The sequence below is a fragment of the Bubalus kerabau genome, chromosome 19 (genome assembly GCF_029407905.1).
Source record: "Bubalus kerabau isolate K-KA32 ecotype Philippines breed swamp buffalo chromosome 19, PCC_UOA_SB_1v2, whole genome shotgun sequence".
Taxonomy (NCBI): domain Eukaryota; kingdom Metazoa; phylum Chordata; class Mammalia; order Artiodactyla; family Bovidae; genus Bubalus; species Bubalus kerabau.
In genome coordinates, this window is record NC_073642.1 from 47187927 (window position 1) to 47203728 (window position 15802).

The window sequence follows — 15802 nt, forward strand, 5'->3', positions numbered from 1 at the left end:
CATTTGAATGCTAGAAAAAAAAATAATAATAGACACATACGCATTAAGACTTTTGAAGACTCCGTTTCTGAATTTTAGGAGATGAAACAAATCCCTGTCCCCACCCAAAGTTGGACGTTTTTGCCTCCGAAATTATCGAAGAATATTAACGGAGGAGAGAGGGAGAGCGCGCAGGTCCAGGAGGCAGGACCTGGGAGTCTGGAGCCGGCTGGCCGGCCTTTGCTCGCATGCGATGCCTCTTCATTCGCAGAAAAAAAACCCGACGGCGGAGCCGCAGTGGGGCCGGGGCCTGGGATGCGCCACGCCTCCGGCAGCTGGGGCCGAGTGGTGGCCGCCGATCGCGGGAAGACTGGGCGGCCGCGCTCGGCCTGGGTCCCTCTCCTCTGTCCCTCTCGAGGGCTGGGGGAGGGAAGGGACGGAGGGGCCTGGTGCCTTACAGGCCAGGAAGCATCTTAAATGTGCCCTTCTGCGGTCACCGAACACATGAGGTCCTCACGAACAGTGTCATCATGCTGATGTGTTCAAGAGTTAATACATTTCAGCTCAAATGTATCACACTGTGCGCGAGACCCTTAAAAAAGGGAGGGCCCCGGGGAATCCAGGGCCCTGGGAGAAGCCCGCAAGCCGGCTGGGCGAGGGGAGGAGGGGATGCCGGGTCGGTCACTGAGGGTTGTGGGGATTCCCTTCTCTTCCCCGCGGGGCAGAGACCCCGGGGACCCGGCCAGCCCTGGCCCCTTCCCGGGCTGCGAGCGGGTAGAGCCTGGGAAGCGCTCTCCTGCACAGAAGTGGTTCTGCCCACAGCGCGTCCTCCGGAGTCACGGGGAACCGGCCGTCCCCATGCGGATCCGCCTTCCACCAGGGGAAGCGGTCAGGGACCCGAAGGCAAGGGTTGCGGGGCGGCCTGGGATCCGAGTCACAGCAGAATCGACCTGCGGTCCTCCCAGGTGGCTGGGACTCCCTCCACGTGGCGCATCCTTCGAGGCTGCGCCGAAAGGACAGCGACGAGAGGGGGCGCTGTCCAACAGTCAGGGTCGACAAGCATCGACAAGCAATTTTTCGCAAGTCCCTTCTCCACCTGCAGGGAGGCGGGCTGGGACACTTGTGCGAAGGAAAGGATTTTTTTATGTTTCCACGGAAGTTTCCAGAAGCCACTATTTCCTCACCGGGTGGTTCCGCCCTCTGCCACCACCCTTCCCCGCAACCTCCCCCCGCACCCCATCAGATCTCTCGGAATTTGCTCCTCGCCGGGGTTCACAGCCCGGAGCTGGCCAGGCTGAAGTAGGGAGGCGAACTCCAGTCCCTAGCCCCTCCGCTCCGTAGCCCTTTAATTGGCTCTGGAAGAAAGTCTTCATTCGTAAGGTATGCCTGCAGGGAAGGAAAGGGTTGCTAGATTCACCCCTCAGCTCAAAGGCGGAACACCATACACAGACCTGTTCCCTCCTCAGCCCATTCAATGCCTGCCCAGGCTAGGCGTACGTATGCCATAGGTGGGGGCTGTATTCCTTCCTTCCCGTCTACTGACATTAATTGAATTTCTCTGCGCTTGCTGCTTCTCTTTGCTTTCCTCATTTTTCTCGCTAGTCCTCTGATAGGCTGACCTTGGCGGTTCTCTGGTCTCCTTACCCCACAACTGGCCTCCCATATGGGTCTTGCTGGCTTTCATTCTTTATGACTTAGCGCATCCGCTTTATCTGCTTTTCCTTTTAGTACTGACATTAGGAAAATGATACCGGATTGCCTACGAAGTAAAACTGCATCTATGAGGCTGGAATTGGGCAAGTAAGCAAGGAAAATGTAGGCACTGAAAAGAAAAAACAGAAAACGAGGAGGATAAGGAAACAAGCGAAAAGTAGATACTGAAGTCACTTTGGGCTATAAATACAAGAATATGATGTTTCCGCAGGTGATCTTTGGGTCCTAAGGAGAGTCTCCCACATCGGCCTTGCGAGTCAGGGACAGAACTTCCTGAGTAGGCAGGCTGAAGTTTCTTCCCCCTGACTAGGATTGCTGCTGAAGATGGGCCAGCAGTTCTAAGCATATGCTTGGTCCCCAGGGAGGTCCAGGAGGCTGGGAAGGAATTATCACTCATAGAACAGGGCTCCTAGAAATGGTCTGTAGTCAGCATATCTCTATGGGGCTGTCGGGTGGCTGAAACTTCTGGCCAGGAGTCTGCTCTGGCTCTCTGATTCTTCGGAGGGCCATTCCTGTGCTTCCCTTCTGACCACCCAGCCAAGGCCCTCAGGTGGATGAGCTACTCCCCTGTGCTGTGCTTAGTCATTCAAGTCATGTCGACTCTTTGTGACCCCATGGACTGTAGCCCGCCAGGCTCCTCTGTCCATGGGGATTCTCCAGGCAAGAATACCAGAGTGGGTTACCACACCCTCCTCCAGGGAGCTATTCCCCTACACCTAGCAGATTGAGTCCTACTAGTCCAGCCCCACCCTCCCCTCCTGTCAGTTGTATGAGTTCCATCCTTCTGGTTTGCAGAATAGGGAGTGTGGAGGCTCCCTGTTGTCGGAGGCCTGTCCTGCCCCCCACCCCTTGGCTCAGGGTGAACCTGTGCCTGAAGACCACTCTTGCTTATCCACAGAATGAGTCCTAGAGAGATGGCGGGGTAGGGAGGAACCTACAGAGTTTACAGCTGGTGTGTGTATGTGGAATGTCTTTAGATCTGTGTGGTCCCTATAATTTGACATCTGTTAAAGAGAACATCTCCCCTGGAGGAGGGCACGGCAACCCATTCCAGTATTCTTGCCTGGAGAACCCCCGTGGACAGAGGAGCCTGGTGGGCTACAGACCGTGGGGTCGCAAAGAATCGGACACGACTGAGCAGCTAAGCACAGCAAAGCATAAAGAGAATACCCAGGCTTTTAGGATGAGTTTTGCAGAAAATTGAGCAAGCCAGCAGGAGCTGTACAGAATCTCCACCACACACCCACCGCCCCCCCCCCACACACACCTCCTTCTATGGGTTCTCCTGAGATTTTCCCAGAGGCGAAAATGCTTTGCAAGGACATCTAAAAACACAAAGCCTGCCTAAGAGGCACTATGTTGAGGAGGTTAATAAATTATCTCCTTGCAACATAAAAATGGAATCGACATTAAACATGCTATTATTAGACCGAGTTTCAGCCTAATAGAAAGTTCGTTAGATGTTGGTATCTGGGCAGAGACGACGGAATCTCTTTTCCTTAGGAACACTCATCAGGGAAAAAGCAGCAGTTCGCTGGCTTTGTTTGATTTCACTTGTTCAGAAAAGGGTTGTACGGTGAGATCGTTTTAAAAATCCCTTCAGGTTAGGGTTTGGATCTTCGTCGTAACCCAGTGAAGCTAATACATTCACTATATAATCTGGAGTCAAAATACACGGAAAATTTCTTCTCAGCCGCACACCAGACTTCTTGGGAGCTTTCCAGAAGGGGTTGGGGGCCGGGTGGGCAGGCGGCGCTCCGGTCTCCAGCTAGGAACCGGGTGGAGAGTCACACAGGCTTGGGGGTGGGGGCGAGGCTGGGTGGGAGGAGAAATTGGGGCTTTGGGCTGGGCGTTGGGGGTTGGGGAGGCCGCAGTGGGCGGGGTGCTGCTTTGCAACCGGGGTTGGAGGGGAGACCTGGGGGGTGGGGAGAGCTGAGGCCGCCGGCGGAAAGGGGCGGGGGGTGGGGGTGCGGTTTGCGGACTGCTGCTTCAAATGATCCTGGAAACCAAAACTTTATACAACGAGAGACCATAAAACAGCTTGAGATTTTAAGTGCCCACCCTTCTAGCTGAGACTGCTGACAACCAATACGAAACCGCGGGGTCGGGATGGGGGGGCTCGGGTCTCAGGCGGTGAGATTGGGAGGCCGCCGAGCCTTTCCCTGGGTTTTGGTGGCAGCTCACCGCCCCCGCCGCGCTCGGGAAGGACTTCGTGGCTCCAACCCGCGAATCTTAGCCCCCGACAACCTCTTCAGGAAGCCCTTCCTTTAAAAACAAGTTTGAATTTTTCATCAAATCTTTTACCCGTGTACTCTTCACTAAATGATTGTTAACCATCACTTAGGAAAAGCACTAACATGGTTTTTCTCACCTTTCCTGCCGGCTCCCCGCCCCGCCCCCATCATGGAATCTCGATATTCTAAGCAATTAAGCTATATATTCAACAGGAATATTCGATTAAAATACATTGGGACTAAAGGCTGATGCATAAGGTCTGAGGCTAGAAGAAAATATTTAGTGCTTGCCTGCAGATTTTGTCACCCATCATCCGCTCAGAAAGCGCTCTGAATCTTTCAGCGTGTCCGGCTCTTATGATTGCAAATGGCCCTGTTTTCAAATGGAAATAAGACTTGCAAACTGATTATGTGTATTGAATCGGAATCACTCACTAGATCCTCTTGTTTAAAATGTATTGAAAAAAGGATGATGGCTGCAGACCTCTGTAACCGGCTCCCTCTCTTCTCAGGAAGGTCGATCTATTTTGCAACTTTTTGCCATTTGAGCACGTTTAAGCTGGATAATTATGTTGCCCTTGTGTCACTGGCCCAACTCAAAGACATGGTACACACACTATCTCCTATTCTGCTCCTTAGATGCTTACTAAAAGCATCATCCCCTAAACACCAGATATACCAAGACACACCACACACTCATCCACCCTGCCCCAACACTTCCATCTAAAGACCAGCTCTAACCAGGGAGACTCAGCTGTCACAAACACCAACAGAACCTCACACACTTCCACTGGGCACAGTTGTTCCTCTCCTCTCCCCTTCAGTCTCCTCTCCTTCCTTTCTTGTCTTACCAGTGAACAAAACCACAAACACACAAAGCCCCAGCTTCCACACACACCCAACCAACAGAATCTAAGTACTCAGCCATGCTGAGAATTTTCAACAACTAATTTTAGGTTAACATGACATTATAGTTGATAGAAAACAGTTCATACAGGAAGGTTAATGTCAACTGTTAGGGATGCATGGTGGTCCTTGTATGGGACCATCGATGTCAATGATTTTCTCTTTACACCCCTTCCCTATCCTGTGCTAGATGATGGCTGCGGGTGAGTTGGCTTTTGTTAAGTATTTGCAAAGGTTCTCTTGTTTGATTTGCAGACAGATATCAGAGTTTTACCCACTGTAGTGGGTAAAGCTGTAGTGTATGATACACTACAGCTCTTCCAAAATGTACTATACCCTGGCCTCAGCCTCAATAGTCCTACCAGGGAGCAGTAATCAACATTTCACTGACTATTGCAGCTTGGTGAGTAGTAAGAAACTGGCTACAGTTTCTATTTGCCCTGGCCAGAGGCACGGATGTATGCTCTGTGCACACCTGTGGTGCAAGAATTACAATTCTTTCTGAAGCACACTCTCATGGGAAGGAAGAAGCCAGTCACTCCCCAGAACCACCCACCCTCCTTTAGACTCCACCCAGAAAACAGTGCCTTGCAGACCTAAAGGCACCAGAGTGCCCCAGAGGGGGAGAGGTTTAACCCTCTAGGCTTCAGCATCCTCTGAAAAAAAAAAGTCTGTTTAGAAACCTGGTGCTTTGGGGGTACCTCAGGGAACCCTAACTTGGAAGTTCCCTCTATACACAGCTATAGCCAGATTTGTTAAACCATTGCCTTGGTCTCCTGGGGTAGAGGAATCAACTTAGGGGAACTAGCTCTTAGTCCTCTTCACATCATTACTGTAATTCCCAGTTTTACATCTGTGCTCGTGTACACACACCTAGCCTTGTGTGCGCCCAGATCAGGTAAATCGGTAGTACACAGACCAAATAAACTCGTTTTCCTAGAGCTTTGGACACCTTCACACAACAACACTGGTGCTAGGTAAGGTGGAGGCTGGGCCCTTCTGGGTGAGTCTTCCACAGAATGGCTCCAGGATGTAGCAGCCAGAAAAGGGTATCCAAGGACACTTCTCAGGTCCTAACATCTTTCGTAGAAATGACATCATCAGCAATCACCCTAAACCCTAGAAATGTAAAGTTTAACACTTCACCGAGAGCCAGGTGTTACTGACAATTCCATGTAGCAATCAAAGACTGGACTACCGGAAATGTACAAGATGTACAAAACGAGGGACAGGAGGAGGGAAAGTTTGTCTTTCTGTTGTCAGACTCAGACCTGCCCTCTCATTTCCAGTGCTCTGTGAAGGCCAGGAGAGGGGGAACTGCTAGGGGCCGAAAACTAGGGGCAGCAACGTTTCCATCTGTTTTATTTAGCTAGCAACGGTGTTCATACTAACGATTTCTACTATGGATAATGTCAGTGAAGCACATGACAACAATTTTTGTTGTAGATTGCTTCAAGAAGTCTCATCTACAGCTGTGTGTCTCAGGCAAGAAGTTCATTTTCTTTAAGGACAAATTTTAATATTTTCCCCCAAAATAATTAGTTCTGTGACACGAAAATAAAATAAATTAATATTCCAATTTAAAGTGGGGAAAAAACTAACAAGGGTTTTTGTTTACTTGATTTTCTTAAGGAAAACTCAGTTTCATGTGACCTCTTCCTTGAGATAGTAAACACATTCAACTTTCATACATCTAATGGGTTCTATAAGATCTCCTACTAAGAAAATCCTATGCTAATTTTTTCTTTTTGAAGATCTTATAAAATAGATATATAAGATACATACACATGTACATATGTATCTATAATACATACATAGGTGTCTTCTTTTTTCAGACAGGTTGTCTTATGCAGCCTATGTACAAATGGACAGTCAGATGTAAATATTGTATTGGATTAAAGAACTCTCTTCAACGAAGTCTGTTACTGCCTGTGACTTTTTGTTAATGTTAGTTTCCATTTCAAGCAGAAATGTCCCTGCAAATAACTAAAAGAGAAATAAAACAAGAAAGTCCATTTAAATCTCACCCTTTCCAAAACTTTGTTACAACTCAACTAATAACAAAGATGATACACGTTTAGGAAGCAGAGACCTAATGGCAAACATTATCAAATGAGAAACCTGGGGCTGTGTCTAGATGCCCTCCAAGTAGGGCATTAGGTCACTGTCAGAAAGAAATGCATCCAGCCACTCCAACTGTGGCTTCAGAGGAAGCAGAAGCTATGCGGTAAAGTTGCTGAGTCTGGCTCCTCCTCTGTTGTTTGAGAATCATCGAGGAAAGTTCAGAAACACAACTACTTGGAGGGGAGATGACATTCAGACCCTGGTCCTCCCCTTCAGTAAACACATTCTGTCCTCTCCTCCCATCCACACCCGGTTCCTTCAGCGACTTGGACGGACAGGCTTGCCACAGAGGGTGACTGGTGAATAGGACACTTTCCTGAAGCTACCTGCCAAAGAGACACCAGAAAACTTTCCGTGCTCCAAGTTGAGGCGGAAGCCCCAAACTGAGGCCCACAGAGGGTGGCCCGAAGTCACAAGAATACATTTGCACAACCACAGGCACATCAGTCAGAAGGCAGGGAGGCCCAGAGGGAGGTGGTATCCAGTATTTTCTAACAGGGAACTGCTCGAGGAACACATTCAGTCTCATCCCTCCCAATACTCGAGGCTGTCGCTTTCCATCCATTCTGAAAGACAGCAGCATTTGAAACAAACCAGCTGGCAAACCATGCCCAAGAGCCACATCATCTCAGATTCACATTTCTCAACAGGCTTTCTAGTTCTCAACAAATAATATCCTCTATCACTTGGCTCCCCCTGCCACCCCCCAACACACATTAGGGGGAGGGGAGAGCGATGTCTAGAGAGACTGGTGGCATCAGATCAGAATTCAAGGCAGCTTCTCACAACTCTCTTGTTTATAGAAAATGAATGTCTGCCTGGCTTGCTTTTAGTTCAGGAAAGGGGTCAGTCTTTATCAGCATGGTTCACACAGATCCTGGATTCTCCCCTCCTCCTTATCTTAAATTGACCCGCTTTTAAGATACAGCCATAATAGAGAAAGCATTGACCTTACCTGGTCCCTAATGAGTTGGAAGTCAGAAAACCCCGCTCTCCTTTCCTCTTAGCTTGGGTCGCCTCAGAAGAGACTCGGCGCTACCTTTTGTGCACTCGCGACTGGAGAAGGCCCCTCATCCGCGCCCAGACGCCCGCAAGCGCGCTCTGAGAGTGGAGTATGCGGCCTCTAACGTCTCAGACTTCTTCCCTGGCGTCTCAAAATCGGACACCTCAGTGCCAGCCCTAGGCCTGTCCCCGCCCCGGGAGGATTTCAAATCCTTTGGAAGGCCAAGCCCTTAAGCAGTGGGAAGAAGAACTGCCTCCGGCAAGGCCTTTGGAACTGGAGCGCGCGGGGCCTCCCCCGCCTCCAGGAGTTAGGGAGCGTTTCTCGCGGAGTCGGCTCCGGCCTGGCTCTGATTTCACTCCTGGGCCCTCGAGTTACTTCCCACCGAGCCGGCCCCGGTCCCAGAGCCTGTGTCCGGTCTGCTGACGCATTCCCTGCCCCCTCCCGCCTTCTGGGCCTGGAGGACTCCAGCTGTACCCGCTTGTGTCCCTGTTGGGGGGGTGGCGGCAGGCCGGGCTCCCCCCTTCTTTCCTGTTCAGAGCATCTCTGTCCCAATCTTCACGCCGCCCCTAAGCCCGGCCAGGCCAGCTGAGAGGGTTGCTTTCCTGCCTCTCCGACCCACAACTCCGGGCTCCCAGGCTGGGGCGGGGGTGGGGCAGTCGCTTTGGGATGCTAAACATCAAACAAGCCAAGCCTGGGGTTTCAGGCCCTGAAGCCTCTAGAGCCGCTCTCCAAGACTCTCGAGAAAGTCCTCGTGTTTACATGGCGGGGTTGGGGGTGGGGAACAGGAGGAAGGGGGTTGTGGGATGCCGTCTGCAAAATCTCCCCCATTTCCCGCAGCAGCAGTCGGGACCTCGGGATGGATGGGGTGCTTAGGTGGCGGCACTCAGCTTCTCCCGGATCTGGGGGCAAACTGCGCGGCCCCCACGCGTGGGGAAGTTTCCCTATTAGGGACAGCCTCAGAAAGCTGAGTTCTTCTTAGCGGAGACCAGAAGCTCCCGGCGCCAGAGATGCTGGAGACTTAGGGGAGGTCCATGACTGAAGAGGACAAAAGATCGCAGAGGCTGACAGGGTGTGAGGATAAAGTGTATCTCCAGTCTTTGGTGTTTTACTGCACCCAGCGCTCACCCCTTTCCCTATCGAGACGCTTCAGATTGCCTTCCAGGGCCGCTTCCTGCAGCTACAGCAGTCTCGCGGCCAGGAACGGAGTGAGTGGACCCCGCGTGACCGACAGAAAGACGCGGCCAAGGCCCTGTTCGTCGCAGACACGGCTCCGTTCGCCTTTTTCCCGGGACCAGTAAACAGACTTCCAAATTAAGTCGGCTCTAGACGGCGGGGGGCGGGGAGGGGAAAGAACATATTTGGTAGTAACTCCATCCAGGGCAAGGGTGATCAGACTGAGGGTGGCATAGCTCACTAGAATTGTGACTCTCAGTGGTCCGCTCCGCAGCGAGTAGGGTGGGGTGGGGCAGCCCCCCTTGGCCGCGCCCCTTCCACGCTAGTGTGCTGGGCGTGGGGGCAAGTCGCGCGTTAGCTCCCACCCCACAGAATTCAGACCTTAGCTGTAACATCTCCCCTGCCCGGCCGGGCCTGAGCCAAGTGATTTAACTACCTTCACAAACTGCCCCGGGGGCCACTGCTGCCCATTCCAACACACGTGTTCAGCCTTTCCAAATTTTCCTTTGTTTTCCAAAATGTGAGGCCTGCTGAGGATTCTCCCAACCAGCACACCCTCTAGATCCAACCAGTCACCCTCTTGAAATCTCTGAGTCTCTTCTAGATACTGAAAACAGTATCTCAGCAGCCAGACAGGAGACAGGAAGCCGGCCTCGTCCACAGTTAGGGCACCATGGGAAAAGAGCCCCCAGAAAGTCAACAGAGGGGACTGCTGGTGCCAGCAAGCACCTATATCCACCCCCACCCCCCACCCCCATTTTCCTTACAAGTTCCTGGGGCTTGAGGGTGGCAATCCAGGAAGACAGAGATGGAGTCAGAATGAGCTGAAAAGAAGAGGAAGAAAAGGTAGAGGCAGGCAGGCGAGACAGGAAAAAAGAAAGTTGAAATTCTAGGCGATAAATGAGTACATGCCAAATACAAATCAATCCCCCTGACTCAAACACTTTCAGCCTAGAGAAAAGTGCTGGGAGGGGCCCTGTCCACAGTGCACTCGGCCACTTTTCCTGTAGGTTCATCAGAAATGACACAGAAGGAGCAACAGATTACCTAGGGACTATGACTTCTGTCTACACCTCTCTTTCTTCCTCCCCTCCCCAGAGCAACTAAAAGTTCCCCAACCACTATATCAGGGTACCAAAGAGACTGAGAAATTAGGGGTAGGAAGAGAGCTCAAAGATTTTTTTTTTTCTCCCAGGGTGGATGTTGAGGCGGGATGCAATGGGGGAGAGGTGCAGAGTTGGGGACAGGAGAAAGATTCCTTATTACAAAGATTTAGGAGGCCAGGAGCCCAGAGATGAAAATCTTGGAACAAAGAGCAGAAAGCCCTGCCAGGGGTGTTCCCAAGGCCAGCAGCCCAGTCAGACACCTTCCCGGGCCCAGGAAGCCATGGGAAACGGCTGGGCAGCCTGTGCGGGGGAATAACTGCTTCAGAGCAGAGACGAAACCCACGACTTCCCCACTTTCTCAAAAACAGTCTCCCACCACATCCCAGTCCCAAGGAGGCTCTGCCAAGTATTAGAAATAAAGAATTAATGTTGAAATCTACAGGGACAATCCGTCTATAAAAATAATTGTTTATTCAGGGTTCTTTAAAAATGCAATGTCCAAGGCCGACTGTTTTAAAACGTTGGCTCAGCTGTATAAGACAACGGTAGATACTTCTGCGGTTTTAAGACACAGAAGTCTGGCTTTGAAAACTTTGGTGTCTTTCTCTTTCTTTTTCCTCCTGGTAGAAGTAGTTTAGCTTTCCTACTCTCTATTGCCGAGTCCCAAGACTGCTCAAGGTTTGGTTCTACTTAATTCAGAAGCAGAACAAAACGCTCTCTTCCCGTGGGGCAAAGACTCTGGTCTCAGCCTCCTTCACTGGTTCAGGATCCTTTGAGCCCCCACACAATTCGAATCCTGTCAGGCCAATGCTGAGCCACTCCCCTACCACCAAAAAATGCCATTTAAAGCCAAATTAAAACCAAACAAAAGATGGGGTTTTTAATCAGAAAAAGAATCCTTTTAATTTGTATAATTTATTAGAAGCCTCTCAGGAACTATATTTAAGCCAGATATCTACATAAGTTACAACAGAAAAAGACTGACGCTGCAAATACCAAACTGCCAAATAATATACACAGATTTGTCTTGGCCCATAAAAAATATGATGGGCTGGGGACCGGGATGGGGACTGTTTTTTTTTGTTTTTGCTTTTTACAACAAAATGTACAGATTACTAAAAACTAAGTGTTTAGTCCAACTTTTGACAGCGTTTTACAACTACAAGTTCACATCAAACATAATTTTAACCAGGGCCGTCTCAGCTGAGCCTGGGTGGCCAGGGGGGCAGGAGGGGGCATTTCCTTTGTGTCAGTGGCAAGCGGGTTCTGTCTTTTCCTTTCCCCAGCCCCCCTGTTGCCCCTTCAAAGAAATACCGGTATTTACAAGGGAGTCCACTTTGCTGGCACGGTGTACCCAGAGTGAAGATTTCAATCTTAAGCGTCCAGAGCCATGTCAGCGTAGAGCCCTCTCCACCCGAGCATGGGAAACCCATTTGAATCACCCCCAAAGACACCCCCAAAGCGGTTCTTGTTATGTCCTTCTCTGTTTAAAGACTCCTAAGAAAAATTGGATTCGCTTGGTTGTTTTATTTTCTTAAAAAAAAAAAATCCTGCACATTTTAGGAAAAAAAAGGAAAAGAAAGACGTCCAGCAGTTTGGTCTTTGTGTTTTTTTCCCTTGGTCTCAACGGGACAGGTTCTTAAGAAAAGTCGAAGCGCAGGGTGTAGCGGGTGGTTGGTGGTGTGTGACCGGGCAGGAGTGGGAAGCGATGAGGCAGAGCGCTGGGCTAGGCCCGGCCCGGCGTCCTCTCACCAGGTCCGACCGTATAGCAAGGTGGAGCAGGACATGGTGCCGTAGTCCGAGCCCGAGGAGTTCAGGTGGGGCAGGCTGGAGACCTGGCCCTGCAGCGCCGCGGGGCTGGCGGCGTGGTGCGCCAGGTCCGGAGACTGGCCCGCGCTGCCCGGCTGGTGGCCGGGGTGGGCACCCAGGCCGGGGCCACCGCTGCCCACTGAGATAGCTGCCGCAGCCGCTTGAGCGGCCTGCGCCTGCTGCTGCGCCTGCTGCTGCGCGTGGCCTTGCAGGCTGGCGGCGCCCGGCGCGGGGGCGCCCGCCTGGCAAGGTTTGCCGTCTTTCACCAGGACCGGCACGGCCACGCGGCGCGGGGACTGCTGCTGCGCTTGCTGCTGCTGCTGCTGGCACCCTGCGCCCCCGCCGCCGCCGCCGCTGTCCTGCTGCAGTTGCTGCTGTGCCGCCTTGTCCTTGGCTTGGCGCTTCATCTTGTAGCGGTGGTTCTGGAACCAGATCTTGACCTGCGTGGGTGTCAGGTGGATCATGCTGGCCAGGTGCTCGCGCTCCGGCGCGGACAGGTACTTCTGTTGCTTGAAGCGTCGCTCCAGCTCATACACCTGCGCCTGGGAGAAGAGCACCCGGCGCTTCCGGCGCGGTGCGCTTGGCAGCGGGGCCATATTCTTGCTCACGTCCCCCAGAGAGCCCAGGCCGCCCATGCCGCTCATGTTCATGCCGCTCGCCGGGCCCATGAAGCGGGAGACTGTAAGCGACAAACGCACAGCGTCGGCAGGGGCCGGGCCGGGCCAGACCACCTCTGCCGCCTGCGCTCTTGTGCCAGCCCGGCCCGCCCCGACGGCGCCCTTCTCACCTAGGTCGTCTCCACCCTGAGAGGCCCAGCCGCGGCGATCGCCGGCGCCTGCCTCGAGGCCGCGCCGTCGAGGGGGTTTACTGGAGAGCTGCCCGCCTCAACCCCGGCTACCTCCCTCAGTCTCAGTGCTTTACCCATAAAAGCAGAGTGGAGAAAGCCTTCCCTGTTCCTTTCCTGCCCATCCCTCCGGATTCGTGGGGTTAGCCGGCAGCAAATTGGGCTCAGATCAGGAGCCGGGGTCTAACGGTAGACACCCAGCTTTGGGAGCTTGGGAGAGGGAGGTGTTCACTTTCGAAAGCTTGAGACCCCAGACTCTTTGTGCCTTGGCCGCTGTCTCCTGTCAGCCCGTTGAGGGCACTGGCTCGGCCCATTTAGAAACCCGTCTGGAGCCGCGCGCCCTCCCACCTGCCTAGCCTGGAGAGTGGGCCAGGCCCGGGGCCTGAGCGCGTCCCAGCAGGGTACCCTCCCTCCCGGCCAGGCCGCGCCCCTCCGAGTTCTGCTCATCCCGGTTCTCTTAGCTGGGGGGACGCCTGCCTCCGCGCTCTCCCGCGCCGGACCAGAGCGGACAATTGGCCGCATCTGGCAAACGCCAAATACCAGCTCCTGCCCTCAGGACTCCAGGGCTACCGAGTCCCTCTTCTTGGACCCCTCAGCTCAACCAGGGCAGACTCCCCAGCTCCTACACCCGACTCCCTGGCGCCACTGCCCGGCCGCCCACCCCTGATGCCCAGCGCGCAGCCGGCAGGCGCCGCGCCTTCCCGGCGGGTCTTCCCCGCACCTCCTGCGCTCAACCCGCGGCCCCGTGGTGGGGCGGCCTCACTTACTGGCGGGGAAGCGCGGGTCTGGGTTGGCGCCGTACCATCCGGGGCCCGAGGCGCTGTTCCGCATGGTGTCCTGGTACGGCGGCAGCTCGCTCATGTTGCCCAGGTTGCCGTTGCAGTAGCCCCCCACGGCGGAGTGCGAGAGCTGGGACACCCCCGCCGCCGTCATGTGGTAGGCGGCGGTGACTGCGCCGTGGTGCCCCACGGCGTGCTGCTGCATGGCCGCGGCCGGCGGTGCCGCCTGGCCCTGCCTGTAAGCCGCCAGCGGAGCCCCGAGGCCGCCGCCCTCCATGCCCACTTTCTTGTAGCTTTCCTCCAGGGGACTCAAGATGTCAGACACTGAGAACGGAGTCGTGTGCTTTGGACTCATCGACATGATTCGGCGGCGGCTGGAGGAGGAAGGAAGAGGAGGAAAAAAAAGGGAGAGGGGGAAGGCGAAGCCTCGCTGCTTTTTTTTTTTTTTTTCTCCCTTTGCCAAATATTCTGGTGTTACCTTAACGCCGATCTTGTTGGATGTACACGTAACCGAGTGGACCGAGTCCGCCTTAATTGGCTTGAGTGGAGGCTCGGGGGCTGCCTCGCGTTTGTTTTAGCCCGGCGCCAGGTTTTAGGCAGCCACCAGAGGCGGGGCGTAAGCGCTAAAGCAACAAGACAATAGAAGCCTACATCTTGCCCGAGATAATTAGCTTACATGCTGATGACAAGGTAAACACCTTTAAGTTTCACTTGTCAGGATTTTTAGGTCTCAAAGAGGGAGAGAGAGACAGAGAGAGAGAGAGGCAGAGACGCGACCCAAAGCATTTCTCCCCCGGACCCCCTACCCTCATTTTTGTGGGGTACGCTGGCGCGCGGGAGGGGGGGGTGCGGAAGGGGGGAGGAAAAGGAGGAGGGAACCGAGAGAGGGGAGGGCAAGAGGTGGGATGGGGAGTAGCCGAGGAGGAGGGCTGCTGGGGAGGAAGGAAGGTGAATGCTGCTTTGCAACCAACTTGCGGAGTTACAAAGTGAACCACTTTCCCATTCGGTCGGGGCTCCCGGGGCGGGGACAGGGAGTGGGCCGAGGACGGGGTGGGGGTTTCACCTGAGCCTGCCGGGGCCGCTCCTCCCTCCCGCCGCGGCCTCCCAGCCCCGCGCCTTCCCACTGCCTCCGGACCACATCTGGCTTCGCGGCGCCGAGCCCCAGTCGCCGCCAAAGGAGCTCGGGAGTCAGGGGCCGCACCCCGGGGCCGCACTGTTGGTCTGCTTGTCTGTCAGTCTGTCTGCCTCTTCTGCCGCCGTCAGAAGGACACCTCTGCTCCCCGCCCCCTTTCCCCACTACCCGAGAGAGAATCCCAGAGGGTGGAGGGGGCGCTGAGCAAGGGGGGGATCGGCTGCCGCCGACAGGCTGTCCCAGATCCCCGCGCCACCCCCTTCCCCCCAGCTCAGGGTCTTCTCAGAGGCCCAGGGCCTTCGGCCTCATGCCCACCCCGCCCCCCAACCCCCACACGGCTATGCTTCCCCACCCCCACCCCCAGCTAAGGCAAGGACCCACCACTGGCCGCCCGAGCTGAGAACCTGCGGGAATTCATGCGAAGGGACATCGCTGAAGTTGCTCCACCTCGAACAAACCTGGTGTCCCCGACCCTCGCCCATCGTCCAGACACGGGGAGGTCTGGGACGGGAGGTGACTTTCCGAGGACATCACAGCCCAGGACCCCAGCCCGGGGTCACACTGTTTTTCCCACTCAGTGCTTCAGGGAGGCCTCGGGCAGGGAGCGGCGTGAGAACCGGCTCGCCTGTTGCCGGGTGGGACTGAGCCTGAACCCCGGCTGGACTAGCCGGCCGGGAGGGGGCGAATCCCCCGGCGTGAGCAGCCCCGCTGGCGGGAGGCTGGGCTGAGGCTTGCCTCCACCCGGAGCTCAGCCATGCAAAAGTGCACTTGCTTCCCGGGAATAACCAAATATCTTTGTTTAAAGTGGCGGCGTAAATGGCCAGTCGCTTTGTGGCCACGCTGGATATTAGTAGATGAGGATCATTCTGTTTCAATTGGCGCCTCTCAGCCGGCTAGCAAGAAACTGCTTAGGAGGAAGTGGGTTTCCTGTCTGCGCGTTCCCAGGCTTCAAGTGTGAGCCCCGCGCCTTGAGGGTCCTTGGGCGCCTGGAGAGGAGGAG

The 15802-nt window shown here is 54.3% G+C and overlaps 1 protein-coding gene across 1 annotated transcript; it reads right to left on the reverse strand.

The window, feature by feature from the left end:
* Positions 1-11015: 11015 nt before the first annotated feature.
* On the reverse strand, positions 11016-14439 carry NKX2-1 (NK2 homeobox 1). Its single transcript, XM_055555760.1, has 2 exons — positions 13659-14439; positions 11016-12726 (listed from the first exon to the last, which is right to left on the reverse strand). Exons 1-2 carry the CDS (start codon positions 14029-14031, stop codon positions 11987-11989), a joined length of 1113 nt encoding a protein of 370 aa, XP_055411735.1. The 5' UTR covers positions 14032-14439; the 3' UTR covers positions 11016-11986.
* Positions 14440-15802: the final 1363 nt, after the last annotated feature.

Bases quoted from the DNA above. Each gene is read 5' to 3' on its own strand.
- NKX2-1 (XM_055555760.1), bottom strand. From the start codon at position 14,031: ATGTCGATGAGTCCAAAGCACACGACTCCGTTCTCAGTGTCTGACATC. The intron at 12,727-13,658 runs GTAAGTGAGGCC...TGTCGCTTACAG, and splicing joins AGACCCGCGCTTCCCCGCCA to TCTCCCGCTTCATGGGCCCG.